At 38.7% G+C, this 21,783-nt stretch overlaps 3 protein-coding genes across 3 annotated transcripts in view; 1 reads left to right on the forward strand and 2 right to left on the reverse strand.

Moving 5' to 3' along the window:
- The window catches only part of si:dkey-151g10.3 (serine/threonine-protein kinase WNK3), a 28,895-nt gene extending 16,712 nt beyond the window's left edge, over positions 1-12,183 (reverse strand). The window contains exons 1-2 of the mRNA XM_055166404.1: positions 11,690-12,183; positions 4,158-5,182 (exon numbers count right to left, since the gene is read on the reverse strand). Of these exons, the coding sequence (XP_055022379.1) occupies positions 4,158-4,832 (675 nt within the window). The 5' untranslated portion in view covers positions 4,833-5,182; positions 11,690-12,183. The remainder of the gene's footprint in view (positions 1-4,157; positions 5,183-11,689) is intronic.
- Positions 12,184-13,278: 1,095 nt separating this feature from the next.
- On the reverse strand, positions 13,279-16,962 carry fam3a (FAM3 metabolism regulating signaling molecule A). Its single transcript, XM_055166067.1, has 10 exons — positions 16,642-16,962; positions 16,341-16,371; positions 16,128-16,232; positions 15,968-15,991; positions 15,518-15,644; positions 15,233-15,291; positions 15,115-15,165; positions 14,936-15,020; positions 14,491-14,617; positions 13,279-14,422 (listed from the first exon to the last, which is right to left on the reverse strand). The coding sequence occupies exons 2-10, from the start codon at positions 16,351-16,353 to the stop codon at positions 14,324-14,326; spliced, it is 690 nt and encodes a 229-aa protein (XP_055022042.1). The 5' UTR covers positions 16,354-16,371; positions 16,642-16,962; the 3' UTR covers positions 13,279-14,323.
- A 283-nt stretch (positions 16,963-17,245) lies between these two features.
- On the forward strand, positions 17,246-21,291 carry idh3g (isocitrate dehydrogenase (NAD(+)) 3 non-catalytic subunit gamma). Its single transcript, XM_020929604.2, has 13 exons — positions 17,246-17,369; positions 17,562-17,609; positions 17,850-17,861; positions 18,157-18,254; positions 18,332-18,447; positions 18,744-18,804; positions 18,932-19,064; positions 19,284-19,417; positions 19,531-19,633; positions 19,725-19,871; positions 19,971-20,065; positions 20,149-20,209; positions 20,613-21,291. The coding sequence occupies exons 1-13, from the start codon at positions 17,289-17,291 to the stop codon at positions 20,712-20,714; spliced, it is 1,191 nt and encodes a 396-aa protein (XP_020785263.1). The 5' UTR covers positions 17,246-17,288; the 3' UTR covers positions 20,715-21,291.
- Positions 21,292-21,783: the final 492 nt, after the last annotated feature.

The following is a 21,783-nucleotide window of genomic DNA, read 5'->3' on the forward strand; positions in this document are numbered from 1 at the left end:
TTGGATCTGACATCTGCTGGGGCAGAAGGGTCAGTTAAGTAGCCTCATAAAAACATTGAGAAATAGACACGACCTACTCAAGTAGACTCACAAATGTCACAGTGCACTTAATGTAAAATATGAAAATACATTTTTAAGGATGTTTTGACTGTTTATTTCACAGTATATTACAGAATATAAATCAGCCTGACACATTAGCGTTTTTCTTATGTGCAAAGTACTAGTAAATGCCAATTTGAATGGTCACAACAACACAACACTGCAAACACAGCAATTTAAATCTCCACATGACATTCTGGTCTAGTACTTATATATTTTAGTCTTCTCTAAAATGATAAAGCTCCTGGACATGTTTAAAATGTATCAGAACATGAAAACATGAATCACATTTGAAAAATTTGACCAGAGTTCTCTGTAGAAGCACTTTCCCTCATTTACTGTAGTCAATATGCGGTACTCTTTTGTGGGCAGATGAGAGGAAGCACGTCAGCATTTAAAAATCCTAGGTGGCGGGTGGATGGGATTAGATTACCATATGCTAGCACAGCTCTAACTAACAAGATGGCCCACAGTACAGATTAAAGGCAGAGACTAGTGGGCCAAATTCAGTAAACCACACAAGGTAATAGTGCCAGTAATGGGGTCAAATGTAACATTTAGGCCTACCAGTCAAAAAGCATACAGTTTCCACACACAAACTGTATCCGTTTTGTAAACTTTTACTAAAATTCACCTGCTATTGTAGTTAGTTATGGGTGAATTCATTAGTTACTTGTTTGAGTGTTTATTTGAGCAGACAGATGAGAATGAAGTTGGACATTAAAACAAGTATCTACCTAAAATTATTCAACTGAAAATGTTGTGGTGTTGCAGGTCTGAGGTTAAATTCAGCAACAGTTCAAATGGTCAGTGGTTTGCCCATAGCAGTAACCATGTGGTTTGGTCAGGTCAGGACAGTGGCAGAGATACAACCATGAGTTCACAACTTCTTTTTTATTGTGGTTTTATTGTGGGTTCCAAGCCGGATCAATTCTGACACACTCATATTTTCATTACAATCTACATCATATTTCAATTTACAACACTGATAATAGTATAAGTACTTTCCTTACTTTAAAGTACTTTAAACTTTGATTTAAATACTACTGTAAATGTAAATACAAATCAATAAATAAATGATAAAGCTCAGTTTAGTTTATATGTTTCTTTTAACTTTGACCTTAACATGGATAAGCACCCTGGAAAAGTTAGTTTTTTGTGACATTTGGGTATTAAAAATTATAAACATTTGGCTTGTTGTTTAAACCACACATAATTCTTTAAAAGGTTTCAAAATCTTTTATGAGGACAGGCCTCCAAGATGGATGGTGGATGTTTTGTTTTGATGTCTGCCTGGACTAATCTGGTCTGGCCTGGGAGCTCTGGGTTGAACCAGTCTGAGTTGTGCTGTCTGTGCAGGGTTTTTGTTGGAGATCTGATGAGCAGCCACTGTCTGTAATTAACTCCCAGGATCACAGCTTCACTGACTCACTCGCGCCAACAGTGATGGAGTGAGAGTGATGGACTGAGAGAGAGGATGGCAGACTCCACACTGCATATGTTGACATAGGCAGGGCTTGTGCTGTAGCATTAGCCCAATTATGATTGTAAAAAACTGTCAAAATGTGTGATTTGTGACAATAACTAAGGAGATTTACAGCTCTGCACCTACAGCCACTAAGCCACAGGATTCCTAGGCAAAGTAGTTTAATTATGCTCTCTTTAATGCTGCATTTGGACAGTTAATCCCAGGCTTCCCTTGTCTATGGACAAAAAGGAGAATATAGAGGTGCAACTGTCCCACAGGATGCAGCAACAAAAAAGAGCTATTCAATGATTTTGCAGAATATCTGAACAGAAATTACTCTGTGTTAAAGTACAAAATTAAACTGTCACCATGAGTGCATGATCTTAAAGGGAAGTGAAGTTAAGTTTTTGGAGTGGTGTACAATGAGCAACCTGATGCTTGGGCTCAAAATAATCTTGCACCAACTGCTATGTTATGTGGAATGTATATATGTATAACTATAGAACTTCAATATTACTGTCACTCACAATAGCTATGAGTATCTAAAGCAAACTTGCTCTGCTTGTTAGTGTTTATCAGTTTTAGATGGGTGATATATTGGGTTCAATATTGGTATGGCCATATTGGACAGGGGTCACTGACACTGGTATTGATCTTATATTGAACATTTTGTCAATATCTGGCACCAACATTTTTATAAACCGCCTTGGTCTTTGTGTGCCCATGTGTCAGTCCCAGACTCCTCAAAACAGATTTGCCTTTTTGAACAGACTAATGGGTAAAAATGGAAATAGATGAGCAATTACCACAGACTGCAGATAGAAATTAGGCTAAAAAGTATTGTATTTCCAATATCAATACTTTTTTAAGTTTTATTTTTCTTTTAAACAAAAGTGCAGTGTTAGTGTGTGAATATTACTATAACTTAAAGGTATAGTGTGAAACTTTTCGGAAATAGCATGTCACATTGGAGATAAGTTTTATTTCAGTGTGGAAGATTATAGCCAAAGGAACAACATTTTCATGGGAATTAGCAGGAGGAGGCCCTCCTCCAGGCAGTCAAATAAGAGTCATGTTTGTGGAGATGCAAGCCCACTCACAGTACACACCCATGTTTTATACTTTTAAAATCTATATAGATTATATGAGCATCCCTAATTTACATAAAAATAATATGGTTTCTGCTTGTCAAGCTAAGGTTCTCTTGTGAATATGTGCATGGCTTTTTACAATGAATTCCACTGCAAGTGAATGGTAGACTATGTGTTTCAATAATCCCCATCATTCCACTTTGTCTATTCTGTCTCGTCAGGAGATAGTAGATTAAATGTATCAAAAATTTAAAAAGACAAAAAAGACAAAAAATAAGTTATAGAATCGTAGGTTTTGTATGATGGTATTCAGCCTGTAGTCAACGAAAGAAAATCTTGTTCAACTAAAGACAAACCCAACAGGTCGACTATTCAACTAAAAAGGGGGTGTAGCAAAACTCTTACCATGAATGAACCATGAATCAAACCAAAACTGCACTTATCAACATCTACTGCAAAATCAACTATTTAAATAAAAAGTACTTGGATACTGTATCTTTTTTTTTTTTTAAGTTCAAAAAATGCAAAATTACTACTGACTATTGACAACTTTTACTAATACTTGGTTTTTGCTGTTGTTGTTTTTTGGTCAACTAAGACACTATTAACAGATTAATCAAATAAACGACCAACAGCTACAGCTATAAAATCAAATGACCTATAGATCCCAGAGTGTACATAGTAGTACAACATCCCAGATCAACCTAACCTCACCCATTTGAGTAGAGATCCCAAATGAAATACAGTGGTGCATATGATGTAAATTAATTGAATGTGATGACAAAAAAGTAAAGTGTGAAGAAAATTAAGTAAATTAATCTGTCTTTAGTTGGTCCAGATCAGGTGCTGGGAACGTGCCTGCAACACTGAACAGAGAGGGCCTGATCCTGAGGATTATAAGACCTTATTTTGGAGTTAGCTTGAAGCCAGACACATGACAAAATCCTACAATGCCAGCAGTTAGATCAGATGATTAGCCACAACACAGCTTTCTATTGTAGACAAGGAATCTACACATATATTTCATCTGTGCAGCCCACTGCATGTCTAGTGACACTGGCTAACAGTGTTTCCCATTACTTATCTGAATAGTTACAATACAGTTACATCATGAGATGGCAAAGAAAAAAAATAATTCATTGTGCACTTCATAAACAATACCATTTTTCTCTCCAGTCCCCATACTTCTATACTTCTATATTTCTATGCTTCTATGCTTCATATAATGCAAGCTTTCTAGTATACATTGGAAAATGAAGTATGTCTGTCAAACATCAGGGCTCAACTACTTCTGCCATACAGAAGTCTTCATGTGGAGTTAAGTCTTTTAACATTGTGTTTAAGCAGGGACTACTCAGAGAGGCTACTGCTAAAACAAATTGTTGGGACAACCTGAAAGGAAGAGTGGGCAGCTGCTGTACATGTGACTAGAGCTTGTATGAAAAAAACTGTCACTTTAAGGTGACATGCAAAAAAAAAACAACAACAAAAAAACTCACCTGTAGTTCACACCAGGCAACCTCCACCCAGGTCTCTGTATCCAGCCCTTTGTAAACCGTTTTGAAAGCTCCCCGACCCAGTTCAATGTCAAACTTAAGAAAGCGTCCTCCAGGAGAGGTGGCCACGGCCTTCATCTCCGCTTCCTCCTCCTGTTCCCTGTCCCGCTCCTTCTTCTGGGTTGACAGTGACAGGTCTTTGTCTGGCTCCTGGCTTGTCCCAGAACAGGAGGGGTCATGGCCCAGAGCAGGACAGGCCGAGGCAGCTCCTTGTTGTGGAGTATTGCTGGTGAAGACTGAGTCAGAGCTTTGCAGGTCCAGCTGAGGGGCGCTATGACAGGGTTCAGAGGGTATGTCCACTTCATCTTTCTCCTCACAGATCTCCACACTCTTTCTAAAGAACCGCTTCTCTCTCCTCAGACGCTTCTGTCCGGAGTCCACAGACAGAGAAGCAGAGAAAGAAATGGAGCGATTTGATTTTCCCTGGACCTCCTGCCCATGTTCACCTCCAGCCAACCTGCGCTCTTCAGCCTGGGAGGAGGGAAAGTCTGAGGGGGTGCTGTGAGTCCTGTCCCGCTGTGAGATGGTCCTGTCCCGCTCCGTGCCCTCCTCCCTCTGTCCATCGGGTTTCTCCGAGGACTCCTCCGTGCCCGAGGGCTCTCCTGGGTCGGTGGCCATAGGGCCTGGACCCCTGTAGTCCGGCCGCACTTCCTCCTCCTCCTCCAAAGCTGTGCTCCTGCCTCAGCCCCCGTCTCTCTGTTTGTATGAGGGACCCCTCTCTGATCTGGTGAGGGTCAGCTGATCTAAAGCAGCAGGTGAATGATAAGCTCTGACCAAACGTGACCAAACAGAGGAGGGTGGTGTTCACTTTTCTAACCCTTCTTAAAATCCTAAATGGGCTAAAAGCAGCCGTCTTGCTTTACTTCTGACCCTCGACTACATTTTGTTCTTCATGTGTATTAGTAATGAAAGCTTATTTTCTTTGAGTCCTTGTTCTACAAAATCCTGTGGAAATCTTCAAGTAAATCCTGAAAGAAGAGAAATAACATTGTATTAATATTCATTCAAATGTTCCCACACAATGATAGCAGATCAAACAGAACAGCTCAAAAGGCTTTTCAGAAAAATTGCTGTAAAAATAGTTACAGTAATATAAATGTTGCACAAGGAGAAAATGTAATGGAAAGTGGTTTCCAAAACCATTCACTCACAATGTTTTCTTGTAATTGCCCCTACATCATTACAAATCTCAGTAGAGATCAGTAGGCTCCAATTGACTGTGTTTGACACTTAAAGTAACTTACAGTTAATATTGGAGTATCCACTTCGGTTGGAGTATCCACTCTAACTTGCATTATACTGTCATTAATGACTGTCAGCAGTTATCAGCTTATCTTAAGTTGTGTTCAATTGTTCCATTAGTCTAGAGAAAGCTGCAGTTACAACTATGTGATCCTGAACATTAAATATGAATGATGAACTATGGGCCAGTGCAGTGTGAATAATTCATAGATATCAAGATTGAACGGGAGTACTGCTAACAGATGCTACAAAAGTCTCATAAATAAGCAGAGGTGCTTAATTATGAGCGTCAATAATATGATCAGCGTCAACTTCCAAATTCATCCATTCATACTGAGGGATGAAACTGGTTTCTCTACTTGATGTCCTTGTATTTGTAACATGGTGATGTACTGGACAATGATAAACAGACCAACCCATGTGTAATAGACAGTGTATCAAGCAGAAAGTAAAAACTGGCAAGTGGGTCAGGGTATTAACTAACTTTGCATATTAGTTTACCACTCAGAACATATTAACTTACATGTGGGGCTGGCACTGGTGCAGCTAAAAGGAAACCGTCTTGGGTTACCAACACTCTGAAAGCTACGCAGGCTTCAGTGGTATGCAAAGAGGTCTTTCTCAAACGCAAATGGCATCAAAGTCATATTTCCTCACTGCCTTAATGAGTATTGAACAAAGTTGTGAACTCTACAGGGGCTCCCACTGCATTGCACGGCACCCATTATCTCCTATATAACAAGGTCTTATGAGAGGGTGTCTCAGCAGGATTTAAGCACACAGATCTGACGGCCAATGCTAGAAGCTGTCAGTCAAATTAAAAATACAATTGCCCCAAACTGCCAGAAGATGCAGATGAACAGGATAAAAAAATCTAGTTCAGCAACATGTCTAGACTGACGTGATGATTACAGTGAGATAGGACACCTCCTCTGACAGTACTGCACATACCTGCTGGCAAATGACGAAGCGATGTTGCAAACCAGTAATAGCGGCAAAGTCATATAGCTTTAAATGTTATAAATATACTTCAGAGTGAGCTAATACTGGCATTAGTATTTATACTTTACAACCACAACTGTTTAGATGACAGTGCAGTCTACACGGTCTTGTAGTGAGATACAATATTTAGCTTTCTAACTTAGAAACCAGATTTGTGTGACTTCCTCTACACTGTTTACGAGCTTCTCATGGTGATAAACCTGTTGTAGTAAAACAGGAATGGTGACATGTAAAAAAGAATCCTGCGCAAATGAGCACTTTGTAGTACTGACAAAAATATCACAATTTGAGGCCTCTATAGCTCAATTCATATGTCCAGAACAACTTATAGTTCTTATCATATCAAAATCTAACATGAAGCCCAGCTCATCAGAACCATACTCATATATCATTAACAAAGACATTAAGCAAACATAGACAACCCTGATATGTGACTGTAGTAAATTTGCCTACTTATTTGCCCTTCAAATAGCAATATTTACACAATGGGAGATATAATGTACAGTGGATCCAAAAAAGTGAAAAAACTAACAGGATGTGGGCAGCCTAAAGGGGAAAGTGACCCTTTAAACACAAGCTCATTCATTGTTGCCCCTGAGGCAAGGAGTTCCCATGGAAGCCACATACCGGACAGAGTTATCACAGCACATCAAACATGCTCAACCAAATCTCTGTCTACTCTGCACTGCCTCATCCTAACACAAACTTTTTATACCCCGTCAAAAACACAACACGCATACCCTCACTCACAGTATGTCCTGTTTGAAGGAAAGAATACCCATAGGAATTCACTGACACCAGCCAAACAAAATGGCACACAAGCAGTTTGATGCAACTAACTTTTTTGACATTTTATACAACAAGTACAGAGAAATTAAGTTAATTACTGCTCATGTGTAAACTACAGCTTCAGCTACAGCTGAAGCACAAATGCACATCCGACAAACTGAAGTGTGTCTGGCTTCAGGAGCGTGGGAACACCTGGAGCTGCATCATCTATCCTGACATGAACAGCAAAAATCATTATGACATAGTTCTTTCACTGTTTACCAAGGAATTGCTATCTACAAGCAGTTTCTGGGTAAATAAATCAATGTTTTACTGTCATGAATGCATAATACTGGAAAGCTTTCATAAAGTTTTATTTATATCTATCTATCTATCTATCTATCTATCTATCTATCTCTCTCTCTCTCTCTCTCTCTCTATCTATATATATATATATATATATATATATATATATATATATATATATATACATACATACATATATTTATGGCACAAAAAATATCAAACTATTTTTATGCATTGATTTATCTCAATTTTTTCAATATTTTTTCTTTTAAAAAACAAACTGAAAATGGCTTTAAATACTGATTTCATTCACAAAACAATACAGACTTTTAATTGCCATTTAACACAAAAATAAACAAATTTGTTCCTCTGAGGTTTGAACTCTGCTCCAAATGTCATGCTTTTATTGACAATATTCTTGAGGATTGACTGTAGACACTTTGATTAACAAAAGCTAAGCTAAGCTAATCACTGACGATTAGACTTGGCTGAATCTTGATTCAAATTTGACTGCCCTAACAAAAATATATTAATCTCTTAATGGGTACCTGGGCTCTCTTTAAAATACTTGATATGTTTACAAAGTTAATGTATTCCTAGATATAGCTGAAGCAAAAAGCAATATAAAACGATGAATAGGAAGAAGGAGATAAAGCTATTAGCAAAAGAAGTAACCATAACAGAGCGTTTTTATTTGATGTGCTAAATGTGATCAAATGGTTGAATTAATAGCAACATTAGACACAGTGGTAACAGAAGTAGGCTACGCATCAACATGTAAAACATATCTCTGCTTTAACATCACAACAAGCCTCAAGACTTCTGCTAAACTGCACACTTCTGTACACTTGCTGTAGTTAGTCCAGTTCTCACTTCATGAAGGACATAAATCCCCAGAGAACCAACTGTGTCCAAATATTGGACAGGCAGACAAAGCAAGCGCCATCATGTTCAGTTTGTGCTTGTACGCAGGCATTTTTCAATTGCGCGGGACATGTTGATGAAAAGAGAGAATCAAAAGTGGCGAGAGGGACAGGAAGGGATTGTAGCTGCTAGGAGGCAGGGCACTGGGCAGAAGGAGGGGTGTACTGTGTAGATGGGAAAAATGTGTGTTTGAATGAGAACAAGAGAGAGATCAAGAGAGGAGGGGGTGCTACGGACAAAAAGAGCTGGGCGGGGGATTTCGCCTGATAAAATATGTGCCAATGTTGGTGTGAATGAAAGCAGTGACTATAGCTGAATTTCTACTGGGACAATGGCTACAGTGGGGTGCAGGGGAGAGGACGAGAAAGGGAGAGAGGGAGAGGGAGGGAGGAAGCATGCTTTTAGGATTTACAAGTGCAAAAGGTTGAAAACATGAGGTGATTACATTAGCGCAGACATAGTTTCCGTTGGTATGTACAGAGTCCCAGTAAGGCCGGGCAAGCAGTGAGGCAGATTCAATTGAAACAAGTGCCTATAAACCTTATCATCTTCCTGTTTCCCAAACCTGGACAAAATACAGAGAGATATAGTGCTGCATACTGTCGTTACTGACACATATAGCTACATATACTGTATACTGCAATTCATAAAGCACACAAACATGATAGCACTAAGAATTACTATAATTTTATATGTAAGATTAGCATTAGTGGTGATAGAAATACATATTTTTTTTTAATCTTGGCAGCTGACATGGAGATAGTGTCTTGGAAATAATATCATGGAAGTTGTGGGTCCTGCTTCATTGCATTATACACAGAATCCATAATATAAATCTCACAAGTCAAAAATGTTAAAACACTGTAAAGTTCAAAATGAAGTTCAAATTCAAGATCCTGCACAAACAGTAGCATCTATGTCATTATACTTCCTATCATATTGTGTCATGTGTTTAAAAGCACAGTAGTGAATGATGAACTTGCCAGTTGCCCATCAAAATCTGACTTCTAACTTCCTGCATGTGCAACACAAAGGGCTTTATATCAAAGTTCCTCATTTGAGTATTTAGTTGCACAAGGCATGTCTGACAGACTAAACTGTGTTGACGTTCCTTCTACTATTTTAAGGCACATTTAACAATGCTGGCATCAACAAACTGCCCTAATTTTAGCCACCATAACCTGATTATCTTTATTTGTTCTGAATAATGAAGAGGCTAATTGTGTGAGCGAGTGCCTCTCTAAAACAATCTCCTTGCACGATTAATGCCGTCTGACTTCACAGGCCTGGGCAGTGCCAGCTCCGCTCCAGTCCCACAGAGATTTAGCGAAGCTGGAGGCTATTGCAGTTTGGGGAGGAGTGAGTGTAGACAGAGCAGAGGTGGCCCCTAGCTCTGTCAGGAGACTGTACTGTCAGACTAAAGCTGGTTTTGAACCACTTAGAAAACAACTGTGCAACTAGACCAAGACCATTGTTACCAAGGAAACCAGGTTTAAGCAATAAAAAAGTGGCATACAGCTCAGGAGCAGCATGTAGTCATAGGTATATCCCTGATGTCCTGATTTGTACCTTTCCACAGTGGAAATAAGGCTGACTATTGCTATTTACTTCAAGTTCAAAGGCTGGTAGGGTATTGTGTGAAATAGATACTCAAATATTCAATACTAACACCTGTGCTGAAATAGGGTACACATTTAAATAAGTAGGCTATACACAAATAATATTTTCAAAACATTTGAATGGTCTTGATCTAGGCTTTAGCACAGAAGAGCACAATATGATGAAATATTTGATGAAAATTCTTGTGTGAAAAAAAAGTTTTCTATTAGTTAGTTTAATTTCTACAGTCATTAGACATAGACAAATATGTACTAGTATACAGTAGGCTATAGCCTAGCAGCTTTTTCCTTAGTATTGAAATAGAATTTTGAGTTTTAGTATTGTGACTATACCAATGGCAACTGACAAGTGAGCTTACAGACTTTACTAAAACAGCAGATTAAAACTGTAAATCAGATGTCTAGGATATGGTTTGCACTGATAGTGATCTGGAATCATCTGGAATCTGGAATCAAAATGCCTTAATTACTTATTAACAGTGGAAATGAACAATAGAAGAAGCACTTAATACTTGCAGGGTTTTTCCAGCATCTGAGGACAGAGCATGAGAGAAGTATCTGACTCTGCCACTTTCCATCACCCCACAATGTCATTTCCTCGCATGTGGCTTAGTTTCAAAAGGTGGCATCTCAAATCTGATGAAAAAAATATCAAGCTGTTCCCTACTATCTAACACTATTGTGATTGTCCACCACCCATTAGTAAAACTCAAGGCTGAAAACATAACAAGCACTGTCCAATCCAGGTCAAGCATGTGAGGATGCAGCGTAGGTAGCACACACAGAGTACTGTTCACAGTGGGTAGAGACTGTCAGGGAGACATATGTGATCTAAGGCTTTTGTCTGGAACTGCAACGCTCTGAGGACCCTGATCTAAATCCAGGTGAGACTTCTTCAGCACCAATATGAAATCTACGTTGTGACCATGTCCTGACCAAAGAGCTCTAATTCTCCTGAGAAAATGATGAACTTCCCTCTTCTCTATACTAGAGAAAGTAGGCCTACTGGACAATCGTACCGCAGTGCCAGTGCCCATTGGGCCCCTGTGGCTATTGTAGGGGATGTCCATGGATCTTCCATGGGTATGTGATGAAATATTGAAGCCTGTAATAAAAGAGAAACAACTAACTGTTTTTTTTTTTGAATGTTCAGTGACACTGAAGCAATTAATGCATGTTATTTATAGGCACACACAACATAGTGCTGGCTGATGGGCACAACCACGTCAGGGCTTACACATATTGGCTCAAATGGAGCTCCCAAAGAGCTAAGAAATGCAGTGGAACCATGCATGGCAAAAATCAAAACGATGCACATGAAAGCATGAGATTGAAGGAACTGACATTATTACATCAACCTGACCCCTCAGCCTGGCACAGACCCCTTTAAAGCTGCAGGGCAGGCCTAATGGCTCTGCTGTGCCCAATTCAGCACCAGGGTGGTGCTTTTCCAGGACTAATTAGGTTCAGCTAGATATCACGGAACTAACAAAGATGAAGTGATTTAATGGGCTCTGTCTATGGTGCCTCTATAGGATGTCTATTGTCACTGAATGTAATTTTAAATAATTCAGATGCGACACACACGGTGAACAAAAACAAAACAGCACTTACACAGATGTTCCGGTGTATTTAGTTGGACCAGGAGTTCAACGTGAGCTATTGGGTCCAGTGCGCCAGGTTTCTCTCACGTTTATCTTATTCCTTTCTTTGCTATTTTCATCAGCGACTGCACGAATTTCTTGACCCTGGAATCTTCACATAAAAAATATAAATCACAACATAGGCTATTACAAGTCAAGTGGGGTTCCTCGTTTCCTTTAATTTTTATTTTGAGTCCGTTTTGCGGTTGTGCTCTCAGAAAATCCCCAATGAAATCGTCGAGGCTCGGCCAGTGTCTGAGCGGCAGACTGAGGACTTGGTGTACGCCGTGTTTCTATTCAGACGATGCCAACCAATGCTTTTAGATTTCCCTGCTCGTTCCCTTGGTTTGTTGGTTTCAAGTTGGACGACTGGCCATTCATGTGCACCCGGTCAATATTTTGTAACTTATGTACATAATTTACAAGGCATGAGTAGCTTGGCCTGGCACTGGTTCCCGCACGATAAGCGCGCACTGCCTGGCCGCTGCACTTGCCACAGGGATCGTCATTATCCGCGTAGCGCCATTCCCTCGTTCTGCCACACAGGGGCAGAACTGCTACGTGTTTGTATAATGCATTTGTACACTGTTTGTTACGTGACTGTGGTGTTGCCTTCAAGACCTGCTATGTAATTTCAGAATTTACAGCGCTTAGAGAGTCAGAGAAGGCGCTCAGACCATTGTCTCGGTCCATACATCTGATTTTAGATTGCGTTTAAGTTGAGCGGTTGGTCATTTATACGAGTATATTCACCAACTTGTAGTCAAAACATGGTTTGTACTGTTTCCTGTTGCTTTATTTGTTTCTGTTGCTTTATTTGTATATTTATTTGTATAGCCTACACTTGTTAGTTACTAACTTTATACATAGATAATTGAAAGGGTGTGGCTAAGATGATAAAATATAGTTTGTTGGAGCCAGTTTATATTTATTTAATAAATTATTAATTTGATGAATTTTATATAATATTAAAATGCATTTTTCTTTATTATAGATTTTTTTTTTTATTGTAGGTCATCCTGATCTCCTCTCCCCTCCCCTCCTCCTGCCGTCAGGTATATATTGCCACCTGTAGCAGCAGGGCGGGGGAGGCAGTGCCAGCAGAGAGAGAAGAAACTATTTTGTGACTTCACCTCTATCAAAAAAGAAAGTCAACCACGGAGAATATTATTTTTTTTATTCTTTAAAATAAATCGATAAATGCAGTCCCTGGATCTCCGCGAGAGCTTATTTTTTTACGTGAGCTACAAACCTCCTCAAGCAAATAGGCACAACGTAGTTTATTGCATTGCCTCACAATTTCAATTTATCAAACCGTCCATGAACAGACCATTATACACTTATACGCTGCATCTATGTAAACATTCTCACTTAAAACTCTGAATTAAGCGTAAATGTTAACCAAGGGGAAAAGGAGTAAGGCACATCTGCAAGTTTTCCTTCTTTTACGAGATATGCAGGGAAATAGACTTGAGCGAAGTGAACCGGCTAACCCGTGTCTTTGACGTTTGTCGCCCCCTTGTGAGGCTCTAGAGTTTACAAAAGGAGACGACGGAACCATTTGAGGAAATGTTTGAATGCTTTATTTATTACTTTATTACTTATCATTCTCATAGTAAAAACATGGAGTGTTTTTTTTATTTTATATATATTTATAAAATGTGTCACACAATTTATCATACACAAAGGGTAATATACAACATTATTTTTATGCATTACAATTAGACTCACAGTAAGGCTTGCAACCTATGAAGCAATGGATACATTCAAAAACATTAAAACACATAACACACATTTAGGTTCAATTTATTTAGGTTGCACTTCAATAACGCGTGGTGGATTTGTGCTCGACTGGCCAGACTAAAGTATTTCCTACAAGCACCTGTAAATAATGAGGTTATATTTATAGAAGTGAGTATTAACATGTGTTATACATAGTGCAGCTGGGATCAATGACGAAATCATTGTGAAAGAGAAAACCTTTTAACTAGTATGTGTCAGTGATATTGTTGGCCAGTGAGATGGGCAGTGTTAATAATACCCCATGCATAATGTCGCAATAATAACATCCAAATTGAAGACTAGCATGTAAACTTAACTAAAAAAAATAGCATATGTATAAATAATTTATGGCAAGTTGATAAATATAACACATGAATTTAAAAATCAGCTCTCTGCTTTAATGACAGTCCAAGATTATCGCTGTGTGCTTGATTTCCCAATGTCTTGGTGCAAAAATAAGATGTAGTTTGTTGCCAGTCACATGACAGCATGCAATGATGAATGACGATATTTCCAGAAAATTACAATTCATATTCTAACATAAGATAAAAATACAGGTGGGTTTGGAAGTCCTCCTGCAGCTGAATCTAGTCCTGCGTCACAGTAAGGATTAGGTCAAACCTTTGGTCTTTCAAGTTTCCTTTAAAGCCACATCTCATTTAGAGTACTTCAAAAAAATTTCAGTAATTTTAAATAAATCAAGTTCTAAGGCGTTCTTTGAAGCCAGCTCGAACCTCAGCCAGGAGAGGTTAGATTTAATCAGTCTCAGGTTCTCTGTCTCTATAATCCTTCACTCCTGTTGTAGTGTACATAGTGTATGAACTCAACTCTCCAGTGGTGGCCGAAGAGGAATACAGCCATCCATTTCCAGTGACTCTGGCCACCCCTCATACTTGTTGCTGTTTTTACTGTTCTTCATACGCTGAAAAAACACAAAAACATGGCTTTTTAATAGAACTTTTTGTAAAAACCTAGTCACAGACAACATACTTGCTCAAATGGGCTCTTGTTTTCAATGCCTTTGGCGCCAACAAACACCCAGCTGTCTCTGAAGGCCAGCTCCTTAACCGCTGTGCTGCCAAGATCCTCAAACAGTTTCCGAGCCTCATCATTCAGCCTGTCTCACAGATTAAGATCATATTGAGATAAGGAGCAAGTGGCATTCTATTGATCTTGATGCAGTACATGTCATGTAGTCTGCTACTTTCAGCCCTTGACCTGTTCTGTACTACTCTCTGAAGTAATAACTATTACACTAATAAGTAACATTATTGCATTTATCTGGTGTACATGAAGGCACCATAATAACTGGAAAAGGGCAACAAAATATACTGATACATATAGAGTGGTTTATGAGTTATTCATATTTATATCCTAAAACACTTTCACAACACAAGCAGATGATCAAGTTAAATGGACTGAAAGTAACTCTTACTTCGTAGCTGGATCATCAAATGAGGCAACAAATACAAGTGTTCCCTCATGCAGCGGTCGGAGAAACTTTAACAGGTCTGAGACATCTGAAACAAAACAGAAACACTATAAATAGTAGTTTGAGGTCTTTCATGTTCCCACATATGTTGTGCAGTATATCGTGCAGGTGTTTGTAATTACCTCCTGCCCACATGTCAAACGTTTTGGTTTCCAAAAGTTCTCCAGTTACACCTGCAGCAAGACACAAAGTTCATTTACACAGATGAGTTGTTAAAAAGGATGTGTGTTTTTGACTTACCATTTGCTAATGCTATGTTAAGTCCTCTTCCAACATTGTCTTTCACACTGCTTATTAACCTGCACCACAGAAACAGAGGATTAGTAGATGCATTAAAAGGTCTTTTATATACTATTTTAATACCACACAAAAAACAAAAACACAATAAAATACAGAATGTGGGTGGATATTTGCATCAACTTAAAGGTTTCATTATTAAAACTCAGAGGATGAAAGTGTGAAAACAAACAAATTGGTGACAGCAGAAACAAAGGAAGGCTCTGACAGAGAGCGCTTTAAACTCACATTTTGTCCTCCAGGCAGATTTTGGGTCCAATCACGTTGGCAGCACCAGACACCAAACGGAAAGCCAAGTGCTTTGCAGGACAGGGGGCTGACAGGCCACACTTGTACCTTCGTGGACGAGCTTCAACTAAAAAAAAAAAAAAAAAAAAAAAAGATGACAAAAAAGTAATAAACTGCCCTAAAGAAGTAAAGTTCATGTTTACCTCAAGTAAATTTTAAGTAGTGTACATGTAACTTTAAGTTATTAAATAATAATGATGATTACTAGAGTGATTTAAAAATAAAGTGACTGTGTGGACAAGTATTTATCACATTGTGGGGACGGACTTGTAAACACAAGCAGTTTACGGGCACCTGCCTCCTTAACAAGATTTGAAATGAATTAAGTACTTTTCACAAACATAGGTTAATTTAATTTATGTACGTTGTATAAAGCATTTGTAGACATACCAGATGTTGGTCTTTCACTTGCACCTAAAAAGAAATATATACATATTATTAGCAGTGAAATAATAATAATAATAATAATAAGGTGTAAAAAAAGTGTCTTAAACACTGCTGCTTTGAGATTTCTTGAAACTTCTTGTCTGGTAGGCATTTGTCTACGTACCACCAAAGAAACTACGAATGGAGCTATTCTCTCCCCCAAAAAAGGTATTTCCTAGGAGCCAGCTGAGCCCCACCAACAAGAGCACCACCACAGCACGCAGGGGACCTGAACAAGAAACACAAGAACGAGCATTTGAATTTCAACTGAAACTGCCCCCTGACAATCACTGCACAAACCAGTTCATCTAGAAAAACTCCAGATCCCCATACTAACCTGTTAACCTCATGTCTCCACTTTTTCAAATCTGGAAGAAACAAATGAGCACAGTTACAAACAAAACAAATGCAAAATCAGAGCAGTTTCCGTTTAATAATACTGTAGAACTTATAGAAATGTGTGGGTCATCTTGCAGCCTGCAATACTTGGTTAAAATTGACCAGCATTTATGAGCAAGAAAATATGTGTCTCTCTTCTGGTCGAGAAATCTGATGGTAAGTGAACATAAGCAAATAATGGCCTTACCAGACCCACATTACTTGATCATATACTATATGACAAATATGCGATATCTTACCGTTAGTTTTCAAATGAGTCTTTCCAAGTCGACGTTGTAGTTTAGTTCAATGGAGTACAGCTCTGTTGCTTTCCTCTGGGGACTTGGACTATTTTTTCGTTGTTTCCTCATCGGGGCGTTTTCAACTATATAAAGTCACGCTGACTTTATCTTTATATATTAAAACACACCTATAGCTCATTCTTTCCGTACTCAGTCCCGGATTTCATGTCGCATTGAAGATTACTGGTGTTTTTTCTTCTTGGTTCATTTGTCTTCCGGGTACTTTGACAGTCACTCACTTGTGCCCACTGAGCTTGCGCAGATGAACCAGGGGTAGACCACGTGATTAATATTAAGATACTGTACGGAAGATTGAAGAGTAAAAAAGTATTGGTTCAGAACGATTCAAAATTAATGCACGAATTTAATTATAGACAAGAAAAATAAGCAACAGTCTTATTCAAATGTCCTTATTTTCCCAGATTTTGTTCCAAGTAACTTCATGTAAAAGGTATATGCATTTCCAGATACTGCTGGTATTGGCAAAGTACGGTAGGTAAAAATATGCAAATCAGAGAGAAAGATATAACGATAATAATATTCCGGATGTACTACTCCTATGACTACTCCCCCTGCTGTTCACTGTACTCTTCACCTGAAGCAACATGGCTGCCCACAGCGCTGTGCTCTCGATGAGCAAAATAATTACTCCTCTCTGGGGAGGACGCTTTGGAAGTGCGGCTAAAGTATGTCTAAATGGGGGAAATTGTGTACTATTTGCATTGCATTTACGGTAGTTGGTTGGACTCCGTGGTAGGAAATGTTTACCTGAACGCAAGGTCAAATACTGTGTACATTAGCAGTCATTAGCTTACTCTCATTGAACAGAAAACACAATATTATCGTAAACTAACAGACACTTTTACTTTGTGTTCAAGGTTTTGGGGACAATAGTGACAAGTCAAAGGAACAAATCCTTTCTCACTGTACGTATTGAACTGCTGTCAGCTGCTCATTTTGCTATTTATTAAGACCACTTTAATGAATGAGGGATTACATCGAAACTGAACTTACCTTTGTGTAGTAAAAGGGTGGAGGAAATATCTATGCTATTTTGTAATGTATATTTGGTGGGTTTGGTGTTATTTTCTGCTATTGATACTTACTACTATGATGCCTGTTTATTGACTCTCTTTTATGTTCTTATTGCCTATGATCCACTTCAGGGAGAACATATAGTAAGTACCGCTCTTTTGCTGGCATTCTTGTTCATGTCTTGATTTTGTGTTATTAGCTCTTTTATAAGCAGGGTTGGGTGATATACATCATTAAAAAGTTTTTTCATGTTTGTCAATGAACTATAATAAGCAAACAAATCTGGCAAGCCACTAGGCCAAGGTTAATTCATTTATGTATTGCCCAACCCTAGAGGCAACCTAATCCATGCTAATTGGCTTGCCAACTAGATGTATAGATGTTAATGCAAAAGCATCGTCCTATGTATTAACAGTACATTGAATTTCTTTATTACAGCCCCCTCCTGCTAAGTATGGAGGCAGACACACAGTCACTTTGATTCCAGGAGATGGGATTGGACCCGAGCTTTTAAGTCACGTCAGAGAAGTCTTCAGGTACTGTAATGTTCCATAATATGGCATTTTAAAAATCTGAGAAAGCATATTGTCATCTTTCTGGTATGTTCTTACAGATTCAGCTGCGTGCCTGTGGACTTTGAAGTGGTTCATGTGAACGCTGCCCAGGAAAACCAAGATGACATGGTCAATGCTATTACTGCCATCCGCCGAAATGGAGTTGCTCTCAAAGGTAGTTTTCATGTATTGTTTCAAGGTATACATGGATATTTACATGGTTACATGGATATTTCAGCGGTAATTGTATTTTCTGCTACTGCTGCTTTTCCTGTTTAAGGGCAACCGTTGCTTTTTATATTAATTCCTATTTATTTCCAATAATTCCTGTGAAATTTCTTTTGGATTTTTGACTAACCTATAAAATATAGCATAATATTTATAATGCATTGGTTAAAAGTGCTTAATATTTTAATCGGTATCTTGTTAACATCATAAAGTCAAAAACATTAAATCAGTGTCTTCTAACAGGTAACATAGAAACCAAACACACATTACCACCTTCAGTGAAATCTGGGAATAATGTGCTCCGGTAAGATCCTAAACAATCGCATTTGTTTTCCCAGTTGAATATATTTTCTTATTTTATGCATGTCCTTTTTCTTATCATGATAATTTGTCCTCTCATATATTGAATTTTTGGTTGACCCACTTCACAGCACAAGCTTGGACCTGTACGCCAACGTGATGCACTGCCAGTCTCTTCCTGGAGTTCAGACTCGACACAAGAATATTGACATTATGATCATCCGGGAGAACACAGAGGGAGAGTACAGCAGTCTGGAGCACGAGGTATAGGCAGTGTAAAACTCCCTATACATTTTTGCCATTACTTAAAACCACGGACTATTCTTGAATTTGTGCAGTAAACCAATGGCTTCATTTTACAATCACAGTTCCAAAAATCACCATCTTGGAAAAGTCTGATTCAGTAGTTGAGTGTGAAACAAAACTTCAGTCATAGTTTTATATTTATTGTTCAAAATGGGTCTATATTATTTATCCCCGCAGAGTGTTTCAGGCGTAGTGGAGAGCCTTAAGATCATCACCCGGAACAATTCTCTCAGGATTGCAGAGTATGCTTTCAATCTGGCTCGTGAGAAAGGCCGCCGTAGGGTCACTGCAGTGCATAAAGCCAATATAATGTGAGTTTGAATTTGTCTTCATGTGAAATGTAATCAGTGTGGACTGACCTCTCCACTAATGTAACTGTGTAACTGGTAATGGTAATGGTAATGAGCTGCCTGTGGTCTTATAGGAAGCTCGGCGATGGTCTGTTCCTGCAGTGCTGCAAAGAAGTGGCCTCGGGCTATCCAGACATCACATTTGACAGCATGATTGTGGACAACACTACTATGCAGGTAAGAGCCAAGTTCATTTCACATGCCATTTGCTGGCTGTCTGGAAGAAGCTTCTATTAAATAGACTCCTGCTACTGTTTGTGTCCTCTAGCTGGTGTCCAAACCACAGCAGTTTGATGTCATGGTGATGCCCAATCTGTACGGGAATGTGGTCAGCAATGTTTGTGCTGGCCTAGTGGGAGGGCCTGGCCTCGTGCCTGGTGCCAATTATGGCCGTGACTATGCTGTTTTTGAAACAGTACGTACTTTTAATCCCTTAAAAAGGAAAAAGACAATGATTGCATATTATATTATGGTGAAGTTGGTATTCTGTTGCCATTGTGTCTAAATTTATCAGGCCACAAGAAACACAGGCAAAAGTATTGCAGGAAGGAACATTGCTAACCCTACAGCTATGCTGCTGGCTAGCTGCATGATGCTGGACCATCTAAAGTAAGGGTTCATATCCTAAACTGTTTTTCACATTGTTGTGTGAAGATATTTATTTCAACAATATACATTTCTTTTTTCCCCAGGTTGAATGATTATGCAAGCCTAATCCGAAATGCAGTCCTCACCACCATGAATGAGACCAGGGTGAGTTTCCTTCTCAGATAGCCCCCTCCTTTTTACACTGTCAATCTCGTAAAGCTCTGCATATTGTTTGACATGTAGCTCGGAGGCACTGGTGGCAGGTCTGGCATGTTTCTTCATCACATTGCACAAAGCAGTCTTGTGCGTGGCCATTGGCACGTTCCTTTATGAAGTGTACCATTGTCTGGTATCAGATTTACATTGTCCCTGCAATGGCATTAATTACAGTGCTTGTAAAACATGATCTATGTATTTGTTCAGATCATCATCTTCTAGAGAGCACACTTTATTGGTCCCACGTGGATACATAGTGATAATGAAGTAATAAAAGGCTTGGTTTTGAGAGCCTTGTCTTTTAAGTGTTCTATTTAATTTGCATAATGGTAAAGGGTGTTTTATGTTTCAGTTGCATACTCCAGATATCGGAGGTCAGGGCACAACGTCTGATGTGGTCCAATCCATTATGAAGAATATCCAGAGTAAAGGACAGCTCACAGCAGAGCTCTAAATGATCAACGAGAAAAGGACACCCACATTAAACTCACTGGAGTCACAGAGGCAGATGTCGGTACCCATAGGTGCACAGTTTGGCAGGATATGTGTTTATGTCTCATAAATTATCAACTTCTTATTATTCATATTAATCACCATTATCGAAAATGCCTGTTACATGCATAAAAGGTTTACAGTTGCTGCAGTGACATTCCACAAAGCCACTAGGCTAAATTCCTATACTCAATATTTAAGTCCACCAAAATATAAACACCTGTCACATTTTCTTCATTATAACCACTTAAAAATTATTATTATTTTTTTTTTTATATAGATAGAGACTTTCTTCATCCCTGAATGGGAAATTCAAGTTCAGATTCTGATTTCTTGTCTTCTGTGCATTTATAGGGATGGGATGTGAACACAAAGCTGCTAAAACCAAACATCATTCTCTATGTCAAAATATATTTTCATCTTTAAGTGAAATGTACCTCTCTCCATAAAACCTTTAACTGAATGTCTAAGCAAATGTTCGAATGTATGGTTTGTCACCATATACTTGTATAACCAACAAATAAATGTATTGTATTGTATTGCTGTTTTAATCATAAAATCAATACACTTAATTTGGCACTGGAAATGTCAGTCCTCTTCTGATTAATAATTTAAAATCAATAAGGATCTCTTCTAACCTTCTGCACTGGTGAATGGGGAAATTAGTTATAAAGGGTCAAGGTCCCTGATCCTTGTTTGTTTTATAATTTCAGGCCTCATCAAATGCTTTTTTGAGAGGAGCAGCTGACATGTTGTAGTTACACATGTGTACGTTAGGTGGCAGTACTGTCAATCACTGATGGAGCAACGGTTTACCCGTTTTACCCATGCCTTGATACGTGACATGAGGATTTATCACAGTCAAGAATCCACAATTCTCTAATTTGCATTCTTTCAGGTAATGGGATTATCTCTTTCAGAAATTTCCTTATTGTTGCCTAACTGACTAAATTTATTCAATATTCGTGTGCAAGTGGTCTTCCAAGAAGCTGACTTTAGGTCATGTTTCTTTCTTCTGTAACAATAGCGTG

This window comes from Boleophthalmus pectinirostris, unplaced genomic scaffold (genome assembly GCF_026225935.1).
Source record: "Boleophthalmus pectinirostris isolate CB_2022bp ecotype Guang Dong unplaced genomic scaffold, ASM2622593v1 HiC_scaffold_8, whole genome shotgun sequence".
NCBI classification, from domain to species: domain Eukaryota; kingdom Metazoa; phylum Chordata; class Actinopteri; order Gobiiformes; family Gobiidae; genus Boleophthalmus; species Boleophthalmus pectinirostris.